The sequence below is a fragment of the Gracilinanus agilis genome, chromosome 3 (assembly GCF_016433145.1).
Source record: "Gracilinanus agilis isolate LMUSP501 chromosome 3, AgileGrace, whole genome shotgun sequence".
NCBI lineage: Eukaryota > Metazoa > Chordata > Mammalia > Didelphimorphia > Didelphidae > Gracilinanus > Gracilinanus agilis.
The window spans coordinates 636,722,759-636,746,167 of NC_058132.1; the positions used below are offsets into that span (position 1 = coordinate 636,722,759).

Sequence of the window (23,409 nt, forward strand, 5' to 3'; positions counted from 1 at the left end):
TTCCTTCCTTCCTTCCTTTCTTTTCCTTCCTTCCTTTCTTCTCCTTCCTTCCTTCCTTCCTTCCTTCCTTCCTTCCTTCCTTCCTTCTTTCCTTCCTTCCTTTCACCTAAATCTATTTGCCTCAGTTTCCTCATCTATAAATGAGCTGCAGAAGGAAATGGCAAATCATTCCAATATCTTTGCCAAGAAAACCTCAAGTGGAATCACAAAGACTTACATACAACTGAAAAAATTTGATCCTAAAATGGACAAAACCTTCCCTAAATCTACTCTTTTCCACAACTTTTCTGTTCCATGTTTTTTCATCAGCAGAGGGCAATACAGAGAAATATCTTCTACCATCTTTGTTCTTCTGAGACAAAAAGTGCAACAGAGAGTAAAGTACATGCTTTCTACTCCAAAATATCTTTCTCTACAAGTTAACTTTTAGGGAAGTGAGGAGAATAGGAGAAGAGAGAAAGGTCCCAGTCCCTGGAAGGGTCAGGAAGAGCCTTTTGCAGAAGATGATGATTGAGTTGTGTTTAGATGGAAACAAAGGATTCTAAGGCAGAGGTGAAGGAATGCATTTCATGCCTAAGGGACAGCCTGTGCAAAGGCATGAAGATGTAAGGATGTGTATAAGGAACAATATGGAGATCAATTTGGTCAAAGGATGGAGTGCGGGAAGGGAAATAATAAGCCTGCAAAGGTAGATTGAGGCCAGACTAGTAAGAGCTTTAAATACCAAAGTGAGAAGTTTATATTTGATTCTTGAGATAATAAAGAACCATTGTATATTATAGGGTAGAGGAGTGACATATTCAGAAATGCATCACTCTGTGTGTCTGGGTCAATAAAATGGAAGAGTAGACATGTTCTCCAGGTCTCATTAACTCTCAAAATCTATCCCCACCCCAGAAGGAATGATTTCCCAGAGGTAGAGGAATTACTGCTAAATTCCACAGAACAAGAAAGAAATCTAACAAGATAATACTTTTAGGGATTAAAACTGGAGACCTCCAATCTTCTGCTTACTTAGCACCTTTCACTCATAAGCCTCTCTACTCATTGAAGGTGCATAAAACAACTCAAAGCCATGTGATTTGGGACCAAAACAGGACTTCTCTTCCTTTTGCAGAGATTTTTTTATCACTTCAATCCCCTACCCAACCACTACTCCATTGCACTAAGCAATAGAAATTGATTCTGCCCAGTCATGTGAAGAAGAAGAAAGAAAGATATGGGGAAATTGGGCTTCTCTTTGGTTGGGGGCCACTAGTTTTATTTTATTTTCTTTTTTTATCAATAACAAGTAATTACAAATTTCCGCATAAGTTTTCCAAAGTTATATGATCCAAACTGTCTCCCTTTCTTCTTCCCTCCCCACTCCCAGAGCTGGCAAGCAATTCATTTTGGGTTATAAATTTTTTCTATTTTATTTTATTTTGAGTGGTGGCCTCTAGGTAGAGAATTCTAGGATCACAGAGATTATGTTCAGAATATTCACCTTATACTCTCCTAACATTGCAAAAAAAAGTAGCATTATCTGCTCAATCCAAGCTAGAGAAGCAAAGACTAAGAGCTAGAAAAGAACAGGGGAGAAGTATGAGTAGAAACATTTGATCTGAACAAAAATGAGACATACATGCTGGGAGCTAAGATAGTGGAGTAAAAGATGCTCAGCTCACCTAAACCCTACAAACACACAAAAATAGGAAATAACGTGCCTCAACACAAAGGAAAGCACGCCAAAAGAGAGAAGGAAGAGTAGAACAACCCACAGAATGTAGATCTTCTTAAAATATTTCCACATGGCTTGAGACAATAGAACAGTAGACATTTCAAAATGGCCTGAGGCAATAAAATGAGAAAGTGGAGGAGCAGCCCAATGTCAACCCTCCCCACTTTCATGTGGCCTGAGGTAATTAAAGAGTAGAGCAAGAAGCAGCCCAGAAAGGGAGAAAATAGGAAATAGGAGATAGCAGAAAGAGATATTAGGGGAAGGAGAATCTAGCTGGACAAAACACCTTCAAGCTTCCCCAAAAGAAGCCAGCTAGGTCACCCCCTTGAAGCTCACACGGAGAGACCCAAAGACAGCAGGACCTACCTCAATCAAAAGAGAGGACTATACTGTGAGCTTGGAACAGCACTCCCTCTATCCCAGAAACAGAGCAGAACCTCAAAAGATAGGCAAGGTAATGAGGATGAAAAAATAACTTGAAAGATGAGCAAAAGACAATGAAAAACACCTAATCTTTGAAAGTTACTTTGGTGACAGGGCATATCAAAATATAAGCTCAGAAAAGGAAAACAGTGGCAAAAAGGAAATGTGAAGCCTCAGAGGAAAGTGAGAAAGTATTCAGGCCCTAAAAGAACTCTGAGAAAAACTTGAAAAGAAGTTAAAAATCAGATAACAAAAAAAATGATAGAAAGATTCAACAAATTGGAGACTAGAATGGGTCAAAGGGAAAGAGAACAACAACAATACACTGAAGAAAATAACTTCCTAAAGACTAGTGATGGGTTAAATGGAAAAGTAGACACAAAAATTTAAAAAAAACTCCCTAAAAAATAGAATTGAACAAATGAAAGCTAATGATTGAATAAGGTATCTGGACAAAAAGACAAAATCAAAAGAAGAAAAAATAGAAGAAAATCTGAAATATATCATTGGAAAAATAACTGACCTGCAAAATAGAAACAGGAAAGACAATTCAAGAATCATCAGAATACTTGAAAGGTATGACCAGAAAAGGAACCTGGACACCATATTATAAGAAATCATTAATAAAAACTTCCCTGATGCCCTTGAACAAGAGGGGGAAATAGAAATTGAAAGTATCCACTAATTACCTCCTGAAAGAGACCCTAAAATAAAATATCTCAGGATTATTATAGAAAAAATTTTTAAAAACTCTCAGGCTAAGAGAAAAATACTCTAAGAAGCCAGAAGGAAACAATTCTAACATTCTGGAGCCACAGTCAGGAATACATAATACCTGGCAACATCTACATTAAAGGACTGAAAAGCATGAAATGATGAATCCAAAAGGCAAAGAATTCAGGCTTACAACCAAAAATCACGTACACAATGAAATTGAGCATAATCTTTCAGGGGAAAAGAATGATATTTAATGAAAGAAAGGAATCCTACACATTCCTGACCAAAAAAACAAAACACACACACGCACACACACACACACACACAGAGAGAGAACTGAAAAGAAAATTCTATGACCAAATTTGGCACTGAAGGGAAGCATAAAAAGGTAAACAGAAAAATGAAAACTTTCAGTTTTCAATAAGGTTGAATGGAATACACTCATACCTGGGAAGGTGATAATTAAGATCCCTAAAGCAGTTTTTTAAGCATACTTACTTAAGGCACCATAGATGATGAAACAATATCAATTCTAAACATACATGCACCAAATTGCAGGGTGGGGATGGGATTGTTAATTTTGGTAGGGATTGGAGGAAGGGAAGTTTTGGTCCCATGATCTGACAAGCTGAAAAAGAAGGGACTGGAATTCATTGGTGCCAATTTGTCACTCCTCTTCCCCCATTCCAAATCTACCTACTCAAGGAAGATATGAGAGGAGCCTGAAGCAGTTTTGTAGTCCATCTACTATTGAAGAGAAAGGAAAATAGATTCTCAAGAGATTAAAACCACCACAGACTTCAAGAAAACTATTAAATTAAAAACATAGAACACAAGTAGAAATATCTACTAAAATTAGAAAGATGAACACTAAAACATCAGAAAGACTACAGACTTCTCTAAAACAATATTACAAGGAAATCACTTAGTAATTTTGAGTGTTTTGTAGAGAATATATTATAGAGGAGAGCAATGAGGTCAATTAGAAAGTTTTTGCAATAGCAAGGTGAAAAGTGATGCAACTCTGAATGATAATGTGTGAACAGAGAAAAGAATATGTGAAATAAGGAGACAGAAATAGCAAATTTGGGTAAATGATCAGATATATATGGAGTGAGGGAGATTGAGGAGCTGAGGTTTGCTTTGAAGTTTTGATCCTGGGAGACTAAAAGGATGCCAGTATCCTTGATAAGAATAGGGAAATTTAGAGGAGGGATGGATTTTGGGAAATAGATGGATTCTGGTTTGGACAGTCTCATTATCATAGTATTTAAATAGTATTTTAAATTTTACAAAATGTTTACAAATCTCATTTGACTCTCATAACAACCTTGGGAAATATGTGGTCTTATTAGCCACATTTTACAGATGAAGAAAGCAAGGCAAATGGAGATTAAGTGACTTGCCCAGGATCACACAGTTAGTTTCTGAGGTTGGATTTGAACTCGACTTTTTTCTAGGTCCAAAGCTCTACCCATTATGCCACTTAGCTGCCATGTCAAATTTCAGGTGTCTATGCATATGTGAGATATGGAATAGAAGCAGCATTTAGCAATTAGTGGTGCAGACTGGGCTCTAACAGGAAATGGCAAACCACTTAGTATTGTTGCTAGAAAACCCCAAATGGGGTCAGAAAGAGTCAAACACTACTAAATTAACAATGATGCAGACTGGAACTCCGGAAAGAGACTAGGGTTTCATATAAATGACTCTGGATCACTAAGTGAGCATATAAGGAGAAAAAAGGAGAATAAGAGAGTAGAGATGGAGCACTGGGATATGTCCACAATGAGGGAGAGTGATATGATTGATCTTCCAATAAAGGAGACTGAGAAGGAATGGCCAGATAGGAAGAGAGGAGTGTCACAAAAATCCCAAGGAGAGAGAACATGTGGGAGAAAATATGGACAATAGTATCCGATCAGGCTGGTCCAGAAAGATGATCCCCTTCTCCCTCTGACCCAATTTGATAGGACCATAGACTTTAGAGTATATTTTCAGAATTAGAAATGAGTCCAATAACCATTTAATCAACCTTCTTATTTTACAAATAAGGAAACTAAGGTCCAGAGTAATTGACTTACCTACAATAGCACAGGTTGTAAGCAAAAAAGACAGGAGGATTTTAATTCAGTGCCTGTGACTCCAGGGCTATTGCTCTTTCCACTGAGAATTATGATTTATCTGGCTAAACTCTACTATTCAGAGTAACTAGATAACTATCTAGTTTACATTGTAGAATTTGTTCAGACACAAGTGTTTTAAATGAATAAAATAAATAGCATCTATAAATATACCTGTTACATACATAGATGGAGACATGTATCATTCTATTTCACAAATAGAAATAATAAATTACTCATTTCTCCTTTGTTCCCAGAAAATTCTCGTTTTATGCTTTCATCACCATCAGCTCTCAGCCTGTATTTCTTCTTCTCTTTTTCTTGGCCAAATCCCTTGAAAGGGCCTTCCATAATCAGTGTCTCCACTTATTTCCCTCTCTCTTCTTAATGCTCTACAATCTGGTTTCCAATTTCATCATTATTTGACTGAAACTACTCTCTCTAATGGTACCAACGCTCTTTTAATTGCCAAATCTAATAACCTTTTCTCAGTTCTCATCTTTCTTGAGCTTTCTGTTGCCGTTGTCTGTAGAAAATGAATTAACTCAGTTTTCCTTGATTGTCTCTATCCTTTCCAAGTCTTTGTGACGTTGCTCTCTCCTGGTCCTCCTCCTACTTGCCAGACATCTCCTTCTCAGTCTCCTTCGCTACATCTTCATCCAGGTCACCACTACCAATGGTAGGTGTCTATCTAGGCTCCCTCAAAGCCTCTTCTCTTCTCCTTCTATGATCTCAACAGCTCCCATTAATCCAATGATCATCTCTGTAGGAAATTCTTGGATCTAGTTGTTTCAGCTCTCACCTTTCCAGTGACTTCCAAACTCACATCTCCACTTATCTAATTAACATTCCCAAAAGCTTCAGAAGATATATCTTAAACTCAACATGGCTCAAATGGAACTCATCTTTACCATTCCATCCTCCACTCTTCCTAACTTCCCTATTATTGTTGAGAGTACTACTGTCCTCCCAATCATTCCAGCTTGCACCCTCACGATCATCTTTCCATTCTTCACTCTCTCTTGCCACCCCATTCCCTATAGCCAAGCTATTGACAATTCCTGTTGATTCTACTTTTGCAACATCTCTATTATATGCCATCTTTCCTCCTCTGACACTGCCATTACCCTGGTGCAGAACCTCAACACCTCATACTTGGACTTGTGCAACAGCTTGTCCCCAGGTCTCTCCACACTCTAACCCATCCTTCATTCAGATGTCTAAAATGTGTGTCTGACTATGTCACCTCCTTATATGTTTACCCTAGTGGTTCCTTATTATCTCTAGAATCAAATATAAAATCTTCTCTTTTAGGAGTAGCACAGTGGCTAGAAAGTCAGGGCTAGAGTCCAGGGGACTTGGGTTCAAATCTAGCCTCATATACTTCCTAAAATTAAGTGGGATTACTCAATTCTAATTTCCTAGTCCTTGCCTCTCTGATAACAAGCCAGAATGTCAAGGTTTAAAAAAAACAACACACTTCTGTTTCAGGTTCAAAAGTTTTATTACTTGACTCCTTCCTACCTTTCCAGTCTTCTTATGCCTCAATTTCCCCAAGCACTCTTTATCTACTGATGCTGATCTCTTTGCTATTCTTTGCATGGGATACTCTTGTCTTTCACCTTTATGCATTTTCACTGATGGTCCCTCATGCCTGGAATTCTCTCCCTCTTCATCCTCAATTCTTGAGCCCTCTGGCTTCCATCAATCTCAGTTGAAGTCCAGTGAAAGAAGCCTTTCTCTGTCCTTCTTAACCCTTGTGCCTTTCCATAGTGGTGAACTGTAATTCATTGCCTATCTGTCTTGTTTGTACCCAGTTGTTTTCATGTTGTCTTCTCATTAGACCATGAATCTCTTGAGAGCAGGAGTTCTGTGCACGCACACACATACACGTAGATCCCTGTATATAGTTTTGGGAGGGGGAGAGGGGCTTTCCTTGTACCCTCAGCACTTAGCACACTATCTGGCACAGAACAGGTTTTTTGTTAACTGACCAACTCCTATTTAACTGGCAAGACACACAGACTTAGGGAATGCCATTGGCAAATCGAACCTCCCCTACTTTTAGGGGAAGGTTCCTGAGTTGTTTGTCCAAATTCTAGGGTTAGGTCTGGGTTTTCCATATCCTCATCAAGTCTAGAAGGGATGACTTCAGAGAGAAAAGACCACTTTTGATGCAGAAAATCTAATTTCCTGCCAGTTCCTTGCAGTTCTAATGCCATGAATGGAAGCGACTAATTCACCAGTTTTGGGGTCCCTGCCTCCTGCCCTGGGCTACTGTCCTTAGAGCAATGAGGGACATTGTAGAATATACAAATATACAATGAGTGTCTTACTTTCCCTAGTCCAGACAATTTGGAATTAATAAGTTCTATGATCTCTGTTCATCCACTTACCAAATGCTGCTGCTTCTTTTTTAAACCTTTAATTTCTGTCCAAATAACAACTCTAAAACAGGAAGACAAGGGCTAGGCATTTGGAGTTAAGTGACTCGTCCAGGGTCACACAGTTAGGAAGTATCTGAGGCCAGATTTGAACCCAAATCCTCCCAATTTCAGGCCTCACACTCTATTGGGCCACCTAGGTGCCCCTCATCTACCAAATACTTCTTGAGAGTATGTAAGATGCTTTGAGGGACACAAAAATGCACAGGCCCTAATGTCAAAGGGTTGATAAAGTGGCAGAGAATATAATATTATTATGCAATATATTATAATATTATTATGCAACATATTTTTATACAATATTTAACAATACTCACGACTGGTTTTTATATAGTAATTTTCATTCTTAACTCATTTGGTCCTCACATTGAACCTAGGTGTTACCTACTATCTTATTTATGACCACCATTTCACAGATGAGGAAACTGTGGATCATAAAAGGTAAGTGAATCTGATTTATGGCTGCCATTTTACAGATGAGGAAATTGTCAATCACAAAAGTTAAGTGACTTGCCTATGGCACACTGTTATAAGTAGAAGATGCAAGATTTGAATCCAGGTTTTCCAAGTTCCAGGGTTACCAAATTGCCTCTTCCTACACATTTTATTTTATTTTCATTTTTTAGTTCCACATTCTCTCCCTCCCTCCACTCTTTCTCCCATTCATTAAAGAGGCAAGAAATAGAAATATTTACCATACATATGAAATTGCACCAAACACTCTCATAAGACATATGCACAAGTGACTTTTATCCAACATATTTTAAGTATTGTCTATATCCATGCATAAATGCAAGACTGCAGATCTGAAGAAAAGGAAGGAATAATTCATATCTGGAGAGACTGAAGAAAGATTCATGGAGGAAGAGGAAGGAAGGAAAAGATGAGGGGAAAAAAGGAGGAAGTATTTGAACGGGGCATTGGAAGATGGAAGAATTGGACACATGGAGACTAGGGAATGGGGGAATGTGTGAAGGGAGTCCAGCCAATGGGGATGCAGAACCCCTGCACCACCATGCTGCCTTTCCAAAACAGGTGGGATGAGGAGAGTCCAGAGGCAGGGAGGCTAGTTGGAAGGCAGTTTCTAATACTCTAGTCATTAGGTGGGTGATAATGGTCTAATCTAGGGTAAGATCAATGGAAATAAAAATGAAGAGATCCATTTGAGAAAAAGTGAGAGAAAATGATTTACAGAACTTTACAGAAAAATGAGAGGAGCTCAAGAATGGGAGAAGTCCTAGTTCTCTTTGCCCTGAAATTTTAAGAATTAGTTACCTGTATTATGACTGAGTAGGTTGTACACAGTAGTTTTCTGAGTTCAATGATTACTTTGATGAGAGAGATGATGACTTGGAGGCCACTGAGTGTTATAAGAATAGAAAATAAAATAATATTCCATTCAACAACATGAGCAGGCTCCAGGCATTGGCTCCATGTGCTAGGATCCCTGAGGAAACTGGGACAGAAGGGAAAACAGACAAAATGAGACCAATGACTTTCATTTTTATACCATCTAGAACAATGTAAAGTAACTGAAAAATGCAAAGCTGTCTTAACATTCATTCATTCTTGCAACAGGGTTTATTTAAGCTTTTGCTATAATTTATTGCACTGGACTGGCTGGTGTGGTTTGTACCCCCCCCCAAAATGTGGAGGAGATAAAATTAGCTTGTACACTCAAGGGGTTTGCAATCGAGTGCTTAAGACTAGAGGACAGAAGAGAAATAGAGCCTGAGCCTGTAATTTCTCTGGCATTAGGAATCCCTGAGTGAGGGAACTTCTTCAACTAGCTGTTACCGTCTCTTGAACTCTTCGTGTCAGTCATCAGACAGAGATGCCTGATGACAAGTGAGAGGTTGAACGATTTTCCCAGGTTCACAGAGATATTCCCAGGTTATATCAGAAATGAGTCCTGAAGCCAGATTTTCTGGTCTTTAAAGCCAATTCTTTATTCATCACTTATGGGACCATTGATTTATTTTTTTTATTTTTTAAAGTTTTTATCTTATTACACATAAAAACATTTTTAACATTCATTTTTTTTAATTTTTGAACTCTAAATTCCCTCCCTTCTTTGACTCTGCCCTCCCTTCTCCATAAGATGGTAAACAATCTGATATAGGTTTTACATATGTAATCATGTAAAACAATTTTCTCTATTAGTCATTTTGTGGAAAAGATCTCAAATAAAGAAAAGAAAGAAAATGAAATATAGTATGTTTCAGCCTGCGTTCCTCAGTTCTTTCTCAGGTGGCATTTTTTTTGTCATGAGTCTCTGGGATTGCTTTGGATCATTGCATTGTTGAGAATAATTCTGTAATTATTCTGTAAAAATTCAGTAATATATCATTCACAGCTGTTCATCAAAAGATATTGCTGCCACTGTGTATAATACTCCTCTGGCATTGATTGAGAGCTGGAAAGGACCTTTACGATTATTTAATCCAACCTCCTCATTTTACTGAGACCCAGAAAAGGGTTAGAAGGGATTAGAATCCTTTTTGGAATCCCATTCCAAGGTCAGCCTTATATTCTCTAGGCCACAACTATCTCTCTTCTAGCCTTCCCTCTAGCCTTAACAGTATAAGATGATACATGGTCAAATACCAAAGTGTTGGAAGAAGTAATGAATTCTCTAGGAGTTCAGAGAAGGGAGAAATCACTGTGAGTTGGAGTAGTCACAGAAGAGGCAGGAGTGGAATTGACCATGGGCAAGAATATAAGGAAATGGTCAAAAGAATTAGGCCAAACTCTTCTCAACTTGGTCCCCAATTGCATTATTTGAATTTTATCAATTTCCCTGCATCTATGGGGTTGTGGTAGAATCAGGATAGGCTGAAAAGCTCTTTCCAAATGGACAAAAGCTAGAGTGATGGGTGGAGGCACACTCCCTTCAGCTATCAGGAAAACCATCCTAACGACTCAAAGTCCAAAAGTGGAATGGACTGCCTTCATGAGAACTCCATCCCTGGAGGTCTTCAAAGGAAGGTTAGATGGTCACTTTGGGGTTATGTTTGGGAGTGGTGGAGGGATCCATGTAGAGCCATTGATTGACTCTGTGGTCCCTTCCAATCCTATGATTCCAGTCTTCTGCTCAGTCAAAACAATTGACCATAATCTAACAGAGATGGAAACCTAAAAGCATACCCTCTTGCCCCACTGGACTCACAGATCAAGTTTCATCCTTTGACAGATTTTCTGGCTCATTTCCAGTTCTGTCTTAACATATATGTGTCATTTGGCTTAGCTTTTGTTTTCTTTTGGTTTTTTTAATCTGTGTTTGCATGACTAAGCATCTCACTGCAAAGATCTCTTTGGCAGACTGATTTAAAGTTGCCTGTTTATAAGTCATTTTTGTGGGAAGAGTTGCTATTCTGTGAATCCAAATTCAAGGCTGAGAATTTTGTCCCATTGTAAACCTGAAAGGTCATATCCTCAATTATGAAAATCTGGTGTTAAATGAAGCATTGGATAAACACAGCCACCTCCTCATCCTGAAGGTGAAAGCCAAGACCAAAGCTGCTGATGGAGGTGGGGGAAGGACAGGAAGAGAATCAAAGAGAGGCAGCAGCTGGTGAGTAAGACTCGAACTCTTAAGCACCCAATTTTGCTCTGCTGTAAACCTAATTTCAACTCTTCCAGATCCTCCAAAGAAAGGACAGTGATTCTTGAATCAAAGAACCTGAATTCAAATTGCCCCTATCATTAGTACTCTATAACCTTGAGTACTCATTTAACTTCCTTGAGCCTCAGTTTCCTATCCGTAGAATGAAGGGTTGGACTAGAAGGTCATTGAGATCCTATATTGCTCCAGTTCTAAGATCCTGTGAACCAGTTCCAGCTGAGTTAATAGCAGAACTTTCTTAGCAGAAACAGACAGCCTGTGGCATCTATGTAGATAATGCTCCTATTCCCCCACAGGTGTGGACCTCTCTTTTCTCTTCCTCGATTCTACATGGTTTTCCCTCATTCATTTTCTTTCTCTGACCCACATTCTTTATTTTGCTTTCTCTTTCCTTTCCTACTCTCACCTCAGTTTCTTGGACTTTTTCTCCTCTCTCTTTTTTCTTCTTCTCAGTCTTGCCTTGGGCATCCCTGTGGCATGTGGCACCCAGGGGTATTGCTGAAGTTCTCCACATCAGGTTCAATTCAATAATATCTTATGTATCTTTCATTTTCATGCCACTCTCATTTCTGAATATATCTATCCACCCCTCTAGTTGCTGCTTCCAACCCTGAAAGTGATTCCTTCCAACAAAGAGAAAATCAACCATGTATGACAATAAATACAATATTCCATAACTGTTGTTCCCCACATCTGCAAAGAAAAGAGAGGTGTGTGTGTGTGTGTGTGTGTGTGTGTGTGTGTGTGTGTGTGTGTGCATTTTTAATTCATATGATTGTAGTCATTGTGTGTGTGTTTTTTTCCAGATCTGGACAGTTTAGCCCCAGTTACTTTTGTAGAACTTTGATGTCAGCCCATCTGGGCACCAATCTAATCAATCAATCAATAAGTCGATAAACATTTATTAAGTACCTTCTATGTGCTAGGCACTTTGCTAAACATGGAGGATACAAAAAGAGGCAAAAGATGGTCCTTGGCCTCAAGGAGCTTACAGTCTAATGGGGAGACAGTGTGTAAATATTTACAAAACAAGTTTATGTAGGATACATAGGAAATAATTAATGTGGACTGAAGCATTGAAATGAAATGGGGTTGAGGAAGGCTTCCTGATGAAGATGAGGTTTTAGTTGGGACTTAAAGGAAGCCATAGATCCTCCGGGTTGAAAAGTCCAACCCATCCTTGAACAAGAGTCTTCTCTATAATCTTATGAATAAAGGGGACTAGATGACATGGCTGAGGAAGTCTCTCTCACTTCTAAATAAAAATGGATGGAACTAGGGATGGGGGGGGTGGGGCATCATATAAATGATCATAGACTTCCAGACTTCCACTGATTGGAAGATCACTATCTCCTGAGACAACCCATTTCACATTTTTGCCACTCTGGATCTGAATACTATTTCTGTTCCTTGATTGATACCTTCATGACCTTGAGGAAGTCACTCCTCATCTGGGTCTCAGTTTTCTCAGGTGTAAAATGACATGATTGTACTGGATGGCTTCTGGGGTACCTTCCAGCTCTCAATTATCCTAGGCTCCTATAATCCATCATATAGGATAAGCAGTTTTTTATTGATTTCTATAAGGGTGCTCACTCCCATGAATGGTTTCCTTTTTTAGTTTTAGGATGTGATACTGAATCTATTCTCATAGGAAGCCAGTGTGAGTGAAGGATTGCTCCATCAGTGATCCATCCATGAATCCTTGGGTTCATCCTGGATCATAAATGCCAAGATCACTTTGATGTCTTCCCCCAGCCCCCTCACACACATACACACTATGTGTCAGGTTGGGTTACCATGGATACCTGAACCTTACTTTTATTCCTGCAGAACTTCAAGCAATACTCAAGCAGCATGAGAATTTCACTTATGTTCTATCTGTTATACAGCTGTCTCCCTTAATCCTCCCACCAACACTTAAGAGAGTTTAGAGCAATGGGGAAGTTCACATTCTGGAATGACCCCCTCCCCATCTCTAGTTCCATTCATTTTTATTTAGAACTGGGAAAGACTTCTTCAGCCATGTCATCTAGTCCCCTTATCTGATAGAGGAAGAGCCAAGAACAAGAGAAGTGTCAAGTCTAACTCAGGATGCCAATGGTGACCAACATCAAGGGCAATCTTCAGGATGTGAAGAATTCCAGGGACAGCTTAAGGATTGTTTATCGGGGGAGTAAATACAGGCTATCCAACTGAATACTGCCCTAGTGATGGTAGGGGGCAGCTAATCCATTTATTTCAACAAATATTTATTAAGTGCCAACTTTGGCCAGACAATGGGTCAGGAAGACAAAATCAAGGTTCAGGATTGGGGACTGGAGACAAAGACAGAAATCAATCACTTGCCAGTTGATTCTTCGTTTAAAGGCTTCAGATTTTTCCATGACAGAGCCACTTCCTTCTTCCACTTGGCTACCTTTGTGGGTCCCTGCCCAGCTGCCAGCCATGTGAGATCTTCCCAATTAGTGACTAAGAGAAAAAGCTTTTGTCCCTACTTGTCCCACTATGTCTTACTTCCCTTACTGCCAAAAAGATACTAGGCAAAGCAAGAGTAATGGTGTGGGAATTCACTTCATTGAGACAGTGATTGGAACTGACTTAGGAAATAAAGTCTTTCAGTCATTTAACAATTAAGCCCTTACTATTTACCTGCAGAAGGTAAGGGTTAAAAAAAAACATCTACAAGCTTGAAGTACTCGTGAAAGTATATGACTAAAATCCTAACTCAGTCACTCACCTATAATTTTCATCGTGTTACCTTGCCCTCACTCCTCCTCAAGTAAGCTCCATTCTAGGACATTTACAAAAAGCTTCCATTATTTTATAGCTTTCTGGTAACCCTTGAGCACTGAATAACCATTGTTTCCAGTGGTTAAGGGGGGAAAATTAAATAGATGTAGATTTTTTCATGAACAAAAAAACATTCTACGCTTGCATCTATTAATGAATACTGCCATTTTGGAGAACCGTGTTTATTTTTTGATTTGTTCCAAAAATAAATTTGTATTGAACTCCAAATACTAAAGGGAATTATGAATAAATGGGTGAATGCTAGATGCCTTCCCTAGCTTCCATGAATTGGGAAGTTACATCTTACCTCCCTGTGGTGTCTTCAAAGACATATTCCCAGCCATTGAGGGTACGGCAATATGGTCCTTGCACTAAACCCAACGCTGATATCACCAGGCAATATCCAGAGAAAGCAATTCCAAGGACAGAAAAGATAATGGAGAGTAAACTCTAAATTAAATATAGAAGAATTTCAGTGACATTAAATGAGACCGAGGGTATTTGCAGTGAATTATCATACAGTTACTTCCTTTCTCAATCTGGCTTGAACTTACCTCCTTGTTTAACGTGTCAACAAACAAATTTCCACTCTAAATCTAACTGATTTGCAGATTTATAACTAGATATTTTCAATTTTAGGCAAGAAACAAAATCTGTACCTGGGGAAAGTCACATGAAACTCTTCTTTGATTGAGAGATTGAGGGTGAGCAGAAGTGAAGGAGGAATATAGTGAAGTGGACTATATAACCTGCCATCTTGGTAACTTTCCATTCTAATTGTTCTTGATAACTAAGTGCTAAACTCTGTTATTTCTAGTTTCTGGGGACTTCAAGTACTTATATTTGGTACCCAGGGACAAAGTACCAGTTACCTCACCCAAGCTCTGCTTCTAATGACTTGAAAAGTCCATTTCACAATATCTTTATCTTACTTACTTTTATTAAAACTCTTAACTTCTGGCTTAGAATCAATACTAAGTATTGGTTTCAAGGCAGAAGAACCATAAGGGCTAAGCAATTGGGGTTAATTGATTCGCCCAGAAGTGTCAAAAGTCAAATTTGATGCCAGTACCTTCCATCTCCAGATCTGGATCACTATCCACTGAACCACCTAGCTGCCCCTTAAATTATCATTTAGTTTGGCATCATATAAACCAGTGATTCCCAAACTTTTTTGGCCTACCGCCCCCTTTCCAGAAAAAATATTATTTAGCGCCCCCTGGAAATTATGAAACTATTTATTAAACTCAGAATAGAATGTAATACGAAAAAAGTGTGGCCATCACCACCCTCCTGGATTGCTGCAGCACCCACCAGGGGGCGGTGGTGCCCACTTTGGGAATCACTGATATAAACCAGTCTTGCCTTATTGGTCAAAGAGTTTGTAGTTTTGTGTTATGTAGACCATATAATTAATTTATGGCAAAAAGTTGTATAGGGATTCATATTAACTACACAAATATGAAATATGAATATTTGAAATGTATGAAATAACAATAATTTATTAAGCCCTTATTATGTTCAAGGTACATCACCTTGGGGACACATGAAAGTAGAAGACACAGCTATTTTCTCAAAGATTCTACAACCAAATTGGAAAGATAAATGCATTTGACAACCTGTAGAATCTCTGATATCATCAGTTCAGGGAACTTCCAGTGTAACGTACATTATTAAATAGCTTAGTTGACAAATCACATAGCTAATAGAATTAGAAGTAGGAATCGAATGAAGTTTTTCTTGGTTCTAAGCCCAGCAATCTATTCATCATAATATAGTGCCTCTAGATAAAGTATGGAAACATAAAACTATAACTATTTGTATAAAGAGTATGTGAGAATTCCCAAATAAGATATATAAATAATAAGTACTGTGAGAGTTCAGAGTAAGAAGAGTCTCATGAACTAGGGTGATCAGGGAAAGCTATACAGAAAGGTTAGCATCTGAGCTGAGCCTTGAAGACAGAAAGTTGGGACAAGACATCTAAGGTGGGAAAAACAGTGGAAGCAAAGGTTCAAATATGGGAATGTGGATGCCATGTTTAGAGGACAGTGAATAGACTAGTTTGGTTGTTCTGAAAACTTCATGTAAAGGAGTAGGAAAAAAACCAGAAAGATAGAATGGAACCATATTGTGAATGCCCTCATTTATCAGGTTAAAGAGTTTGAATTTTATCCTGAAGACAAAGGGGAGCCATGAAAAGTTTTAGAGCAGTGGAGTATAAAGAAAGCAGATTTTCAGAATTTTTCATTGGTATATAGATTGGAGAGGGGAGAGATGAGAGTCAAGAAGACTAGGTAGGAGGCTCTTGAGATGGTCCAGGCATGAGAGATGGTATTAGTCTGAATTAAAATGGTGGCAGAGGGCATAAAAGGAAGGAAATAGATATGGGGAAAAATTAAAATAAATTTTACAAAATTTAAAAAGAAATAGATATCAGAGACATTAAGAAGAAAGAATTGATAATACTCAGGCAAAAATTGGTTTGGGGGCCAAAAGATAGGGAGAAGTCAAATAAATACTTCAAGCTCTTGAGCCAGAATGACTGGGAGAATAAAGATTCCATTGACAATGAGAGAAGTCAGAGTGATGATATGAGATTAAAAAGAAAGTAATTTGGAGAGAAGGCAATGTGGTTTTCTGTCTCTGTCAAGACATAGAGATAATAGAGTGAGCTTGAAGAGGCAATGGGACATCTAAGCCATCTCATGTCACTCCTCTGTTCAAGGAGCTTTGATTGCTACCTATTGCCTCTAATACAAATTGCAAATTCCATCCTTTGGGTATTTAGAGTCCTTCACAATCTGACTCTAGTCTTTCCAGTTGATTATATATTATTCCACATACATTTTGTGTTTTAGCCAACTTGACTTATTTACTGTAACATGTATATAAAATACCATCTCCTGCCTCTATGCCTTTGTATAGATTGCTCCCCTGCCCCCCCATGCCTAGAGAGCTTTCCCTCCTTTTTTTTCTGTATCTTGGAACTTGGAACTCCTTCAAGGTTCAAGTTCTACCTCCTACCAGAGACCTTTCTTAATCCTCCCATTTCTTTGTTCATCAATGATGAAATTGCATTGGATATATTTAGTATTTATTTATCCATAAATGTTTTAACAATCAATTAATTGATCAACAAATATTTATTAATTGTATTCCAACAGAGGTCTAGTAGATGTTAAACCAGACTTGAAGCCTAGAAGACCTGAATTAAAATCTTTTCTTTGACTCATATCAGCTGAATGATCCTGGGCAGGTCATTTACCCCCTCCATACTCCAGACAACTCTCTAAGACCATTTAAGTTACAAAAAAAAAAGTGTTGAACTGATGCTAACCACAATCCAGAGAAAGAATTGTGGGAGTAGAAATGCAGAAGAAAAAAATATGATTGATCATGTGGTTCAATGGGGATATGATTGGGGTTTGGGTATTAAAAGATCACTCTACTGCAAATATGAATAACATGGAAATAGATTTTGAACAATGATACCTGTATAAAGCCCAGTGGAACTTCTTGTCAGCTCCAGGAGTGGGGAGGAAAAAGGGGAAAGAAAAATCATGAATCATGTAGCTATGGAAAAAATAGTCTAAATAAATTAATTTTAAAAAAGATATAATCACCCACATGAAAAAAATAATTTGATTGTATTGGAAAGGGAGTTTCCACACCTGGAACTTCCCTATACTGGTGAAATCAGAGATCAAGCTTCTATTCCTTTTTTCTTATATCCTCATTGTCTTACACATTAAATGGTGTTTAAGGTATCCTTATTTATTGATTGAAATGTATAGTATCAGTTAAAAGGTCTTGGGTTCAAATCCAGCCTCAATCTCTTCCTAGCTATGTGATCCTGGGGAAATCACTTAACCCCAATTGCCTAGCTCTTGCTACTCTTCTGTCTTAGAAATGATAGTAGGAAATATAGGGTTAAAATTGGAAATAGGGTTAAAAAAAGGAAAGAAAGAAATGTATTGTATCAGCTCTTGGATAAACCTGGAAAAAGGGAGATTCTCGAATGGAAATAGTTCTCCCAAATATATTTCAAGTTATTCTATTGTTTCCTAGTACAAAAGATCAATTTATAGATTAAAGTACAAATTCAGATAGATTTCACAAGGATATGAAAGGAACACCACATGACACACTTAATAGCACCTGCTACTTATGTAGTCTTTTATGATTTGCTTCAAATTTATGGTTATCTGCTCTTCCTCTTCCCCTACCCTTTCCTGCTCTCTCCCTCTCTCTGTCATTCTCCCTCTCTGTCTGTATGTCCGTATGTCTCTCTTTCTCTTTCTCTCCCTCTTTCCCCCTTCTCTTTTTCTGTCTCTCTCCCTCCCCTCCCTCTCTCTGTCTCTCTCTGTCTGTTTGTCTGTCTGCCTGCCTGTCTGTCTGTCTGTCTCTCCCTCTCTCTTTCTCTTTCCCTCCTTCCCCATCTCTTTCTCTGTCTCTCTCTCCCCTCCTTCTCTCTGTCTCTCTCTGACTGTTTGTCTGTCTGCCTGACTGCCTGTCTGCCTGTCTCTCCCTCTCTCTTTCCCTTTCCCTCCCTCTCCTCTCTCTTTTTCTGTCTCTCTTTCTCCCTGTCTCTGTCTGTCTGTCCCTGTCTCTGTCTCCCTCCCTCTCTCTCTGTCTTCTTCTCTCCCTCTCTCTCCTTCTCTACTCCTACCTCCTTCTCTTTTTTAAAATAGAAATGCTTCTTCTCTCTGGCTATTTGTTAATTTTCATTGGAAAAAAATGGAGGGAAGAGCATTCCCTAGTAGGAGGCACTGTGATGTGGTAGACAGAGCCCTAGCCTGAGTCCTAAGGCTTGGCTCTGCCAAGAGCTTATCACTTGACCTTAGCCAAGTCACTCTGTCTCTGTGAGGCTCAATTTCCTCATCAGAGAAGGCTGGAGGAGATGAACTCTAAAGTCTCTACCAACCATACATATAATGGTTTATAGAATCCCAGATTAAAACCCGTTGTGGGCTGAGTACAACAAATTCACCCTGGAGCCCTGATTAAAGAAGAATTTTTTTTGCCAAAACATATAGAAAAAAATATTGAGTAGGCTGCTTAGAACAGCAGAACTGACCGAGAACTCCTGGGACATCAAGAACTGTATGGTTTGCCTGTAGTGAGTTGGTAAAGCTAAAAAAAAAACAATTGACATAGCTAAGGTGGTAGGAAGATATCTTTGGGGACTGACGATCAGGAAATTTTACACTGTGTCCCTTTCATGTAGTCTGTCCCTGTCCAAGAACAACTTGGTCATCGTTCCCTAGATGTTGCCAGCTGTGTCTACTCCTAGAAGAAGTTCTTCTCGAGAGTAAAAGGTAATCATGAGATAAAACAGAAAGACTGTCTGATTCTTGAGTTAGCCCTAGTTCCAACCCCAAATTCATAGCCCCATGTCTTTTCCCTCACCCTCTTGGAAGTCTGGCCCAACTATTACTTCTATCTCTTCTGTTTTGTGACTCATATGATGATTTAACCTAGAATATTTGAATTGGAAGGGAGATCATTCCGTCCATTTTACAGGCAAAGAAATGGCCTTGGAGAGAAGTGACTTGCCCAAGGTCACCAAGTAGTAAAGACACTAAAAGAGACTCAGAATTACTAATGAACAAATGCAGTGCTTTCCCCCTATACTCTGCTACCTTCTTCATTGATCTGAGGTTACTGGATGGGCAGTGCTAGAAGATGGGCATGTAGAGACAGAACTTAAAGCCAAGATGGGAAGACAAATTAAAAAGTCAAATAACGAAGAATTAAAAAACAAAACAGAGAAGTTCAGAATTAGAAGAGCCCAAGCCTATCTAGAAAACAACCACAAATGCTCTTCCTGGCAGATGCTTTTTGCTTGGTTTTGATGACAACCATCGAGCCATTGCTTAAAGATGTTAAAGAGAAGGAAGCTACTCCCTCCCGACACAGTAACTTAGCTCACTTTGGGATTGCTCTGATTGCTGGGGAATTTTTCCTTATATCATACTGAGGTACTGCTCTTCCAAGATCCAGGATGCCATTTTTCCTTTTTATTTTCCACTCATTGCTACCACTTTTCCCTAGTTCGGTCAAATGAGGTGCCAATAATCATGTCCATACTCTATAGGGGGAAAGTCCTAAAATTCTAAAAATGCCAGCTCTTTCTGAGGAGTTATTACATACGATATCTCTATAGCCATCAGTGGGATGTATGTATGTATAGTCACTTCTCCCTATATAAGTATATATAATTACAGTTATATACTATAAATATATATAAAGTACATAAAAATCCCTTAATTGGAAATAGTTGCAAAAGACTAAATAAATAAAAGTAACATAATAAATAAATTAAAGTTTAAAAATAGTTACAAAGTAGTAACAAAATTTAAGAAGAATGGGGGCAGCTGGGTAGCTCAGTGGAGTGAGAGTCAGGCCTAGAGACAGGAGGTCCTAGGTTCAAAGCCAGCCTCAGCCACTTCCCAGCTGTGTGTCCCTGGACAAGTCACTTGACCCCCATTGCCCACCCTTACCAATCTTCCACCTATGAGACAATACACCGAAGTACAAGGGTTAAAAAAAAAATTTTAAGAAGAATGTTGGATTTTCACATTCTTACTACTTAATGACCCTGGACAAGTCACTTCTGTCTGAGGCCATTTCTTCACCTGTAAAATAGACTGAATGATCTCTCTTACAATTCAAATATTCTGTCAAGCTATTGTATAGACCCCAAAACAGAGGAGATAGTAGTAATACTGGGCCAGGCTTTCAAGAGCCAGTCATCCACATAAAGCCATGTTTAATGCTTCAATGATGTCATGCAATAAAATTTAAAAGAAATTCTGTGAAAAAAAATTATGTAGGAGAGAGGGAACAAACTCTCTCGATCCACCCCCTTCCCTTCCCTTTGCACTCTTAAATAGTGTCACTGAAAATTATGTAATTGATATATTTTTAAAAATATTTAGTTTTGGGCTATTTGAAAGGAGCAACAAGTAGTTTTTGAACCCAGGCTTTAGTTGTTCAGTTATGGAACTGGAATATAGTACAGCATTATATACTGTCACTATCTTATTGAAGAGAGAAGAGTTCAGGAAACCCAGAGCTACTTAGGAAGCAAAGCCCTTACCATATATTTTTTGCTGCAGTTCTCACTCTGACAGCATTTATACGGTGTATCCCTCTCCAGTATTAGGAGAGCTGCTGCTACTATAAGCATCTGGAGGAGAGAAGAGGTAAAAGGTTTAAGGATGAAGCTTTAGCCTCCCAAGAGTCATTAGGATGCTTATCTTCTAAAATCACTTTTCATTCATTTTCTTGTTATTGTTGTTCAGTGGTTTTCACTCATGTCCAACCCTTTGTGACCCCATTTGGGGTTTTCTTGGCAGAGATCCTGGAGTGGTTAGCCATTTCCTTCTCTAGCTCATTTGACAGATGAGGAAACTGAGGCAAACAGGGCTCAGTGACTTGCCTAAGGTCACACAGCTAGCAAGTGTTTAAACCAGATTTGAACTCAGGTCTTCAGGGTTCTAGACCAGCACTCTGTCCACTGTGGTTCCTAGCTGTCTTTTTTATTCATCTAGTGATTGCTCATGATAAAGGAGGAGGAAATGGCTAATGGATGAGAGGAAGGGGACTGAGCTCTTCCCAGTTCTCTCACTGACTCAGTCTGTGAACTCACCAGCCAATTCTCCCTCAATTTATTAAGATCGAAGGGAAGTTGGTGAACAGTGAGAGACACTTCACTCTACATCAAAGTCAAGAAATAAAGTGCAGCCTGTTCTCTGAATTATCCAGGATGCTTGTCTACATAAATGAATGCGGTTCACTCCATGTAACATTTTTGATTCATAAATTCAAAGTTTAGTTCCTGGAAAGAATTTTGATTTATCATTCTAGGTCCCCAAAGTATTGTGAGGCTTGTAGTTCTGAGAGGATTCTCCACTGAAACATTAATCTCAGGCAGGAAACAAAGCTGAGTTTACTTCCACTTTTCTAACTTTGTAGCCAGAATTTCTAGTCTTTGACTATCTAAAGAGATAGCAGGGAATAGAGACATGGATGAGGAGACAGGGGTTCAAGTCCTGTCTCAGATACATACTGTCCATGGGACTTCAGGCAAATCTCTGACCTTCTCAGGGTTCAAGACAACCCTAAGACAATAAAATTGCTGAGAAATTACTGGTCTGAATTTGTAAGGGAGCTTCCTTATCTGAAAGTTCCCTTTATTGCTATTCAATTGTTTTAGCTGTGTTTGATTCTTCATGACCCCATTTAGGGTTTTCTTGGCAGAGATACTGGAGTGGTTTGCTATTTCCTTCTCTGGCTCATTTTATAGATGAGGAAAATAAGGCAAATAGGGTTAAATGACTTGCCCAGGGTCACACAGTAAGAATTCTGGAATCACAAGCAGAATCCATCCTTAATCTTAGCTCTCTAAACTTGTCACATTAACCTCCTTACTGATTTTAAATACTTTCAAAGACTCTGAGGTGGTAGAATTCCTATGGCAGATGCTTTGGCTGATATAAGAAGTCATAGTTTTGTGAGCCGGCTTTGTGGAAACCCTTCACCAAAGCAGATCCCAAACCATCTCTGACTGAGGATAAAAGTCCTAGGAACTTATCGGAAGCACACAGAGTTGAAATTACACTTGCTCAGCCTCACAGAGATGGTTTCTGAGGTAGGATTTGAAACCAGATCTTATGGACTCTAAGCCCAGCATTCTTATCTACTGCTCCAGACTACTTCTTACACAATTGTCTCATTTTTAGTCTTTATATCAGATAAGAATGACAGGTTCCCTCCCCTTTTCCCAGAACCATTTTTTAAAAAGAGGACGTCAGTTATACTGCATTTTAAACTTCTTTAGGGTTTCAAATGCTTCCATTTTTAGAACAGACTATAAAAGAAGCAAAATGTATTGTTTCTTTCTCATAACTGGGATCCCAGTTTCCAGCTTCTTCTGTTGCTTTTCTGCTATCTAAGCTCAGTTATATCTTTCTAAATAATTCTGTCCTCTGGGTCTATACATATAGTGAGATAGCCAGATGTTTCTCCTGTAATTTATTCAATTTACTAAAAGATTTCACTTCCTTTGGGCAAACTAAGTAATTTTTCTCCCCTATCCTCACTCCGGAAAAAATAACTTTTTAACAAACATCAAGTAAAATGAACATTTCCATATACACACTAGATCAGATAATAGATTGGATGTGAATCTTTGAGTCTCTATTACATATAATTTGCTTTTCTCTTTAAGTAAGCAATTGAAAATTCAAATATAACTTTCAAAGCTGTGCTACTTATCCATGATGCTTTCTGGACATCTGCTTTCATCTGTGCAATTAAAAAAAAGGTTCTATGACCCTCATTTTTTTTCTTTCTTTTTAAATTTGATAATCTTAGCCCTAGCTCTCCCCTTCCTCTCAAACATAAAAAAGAAAGGAAGGAAGGAAAGAAGGAAGGAAGGAAGGAAGAAAGAAAGAAAGAAAGAAAGAAAGAAAGAAAGAAAGAAAGAAAGAAAGAAAGAAAGAAAGAAAGAAAGAAAGAAAGAAAGAAAGAAAGAAAGAAAGAAAGAAAGAAAGA

General features: G+C 38.5%; 1 protein-coding gene across 1 annotated transcript in view; it reads right to left on the minus strand.

Moving 5' to 3' along the window:
• The window catches only part of TM4SF1 (transmembrane 4 L six family member 1), an 82,062-nt gene that overhangs the window by 2,738 nt on the left and 55,915 nt on the right, over positions 1-23,409 (minus strand). The window contains exons 5-7 of the mRNA XM_044669469.1: positions 20,951-21,040; positions 14,153-14,295; positions 8,703-8,883 (exon numbers count right to left, since the gene is read on the minus strand). Coding sequence (XP_044525404.1) covers positions 8,703-8,883; positions 14,153-14,295; positions 20,951-21,040 — 414 coding nt within the window. The remainder of the gene's footprint in view (positions 1-8,702; positions 8,884-14,152; positions 14,296-20,950; positions 21,041-23,409) is intronic.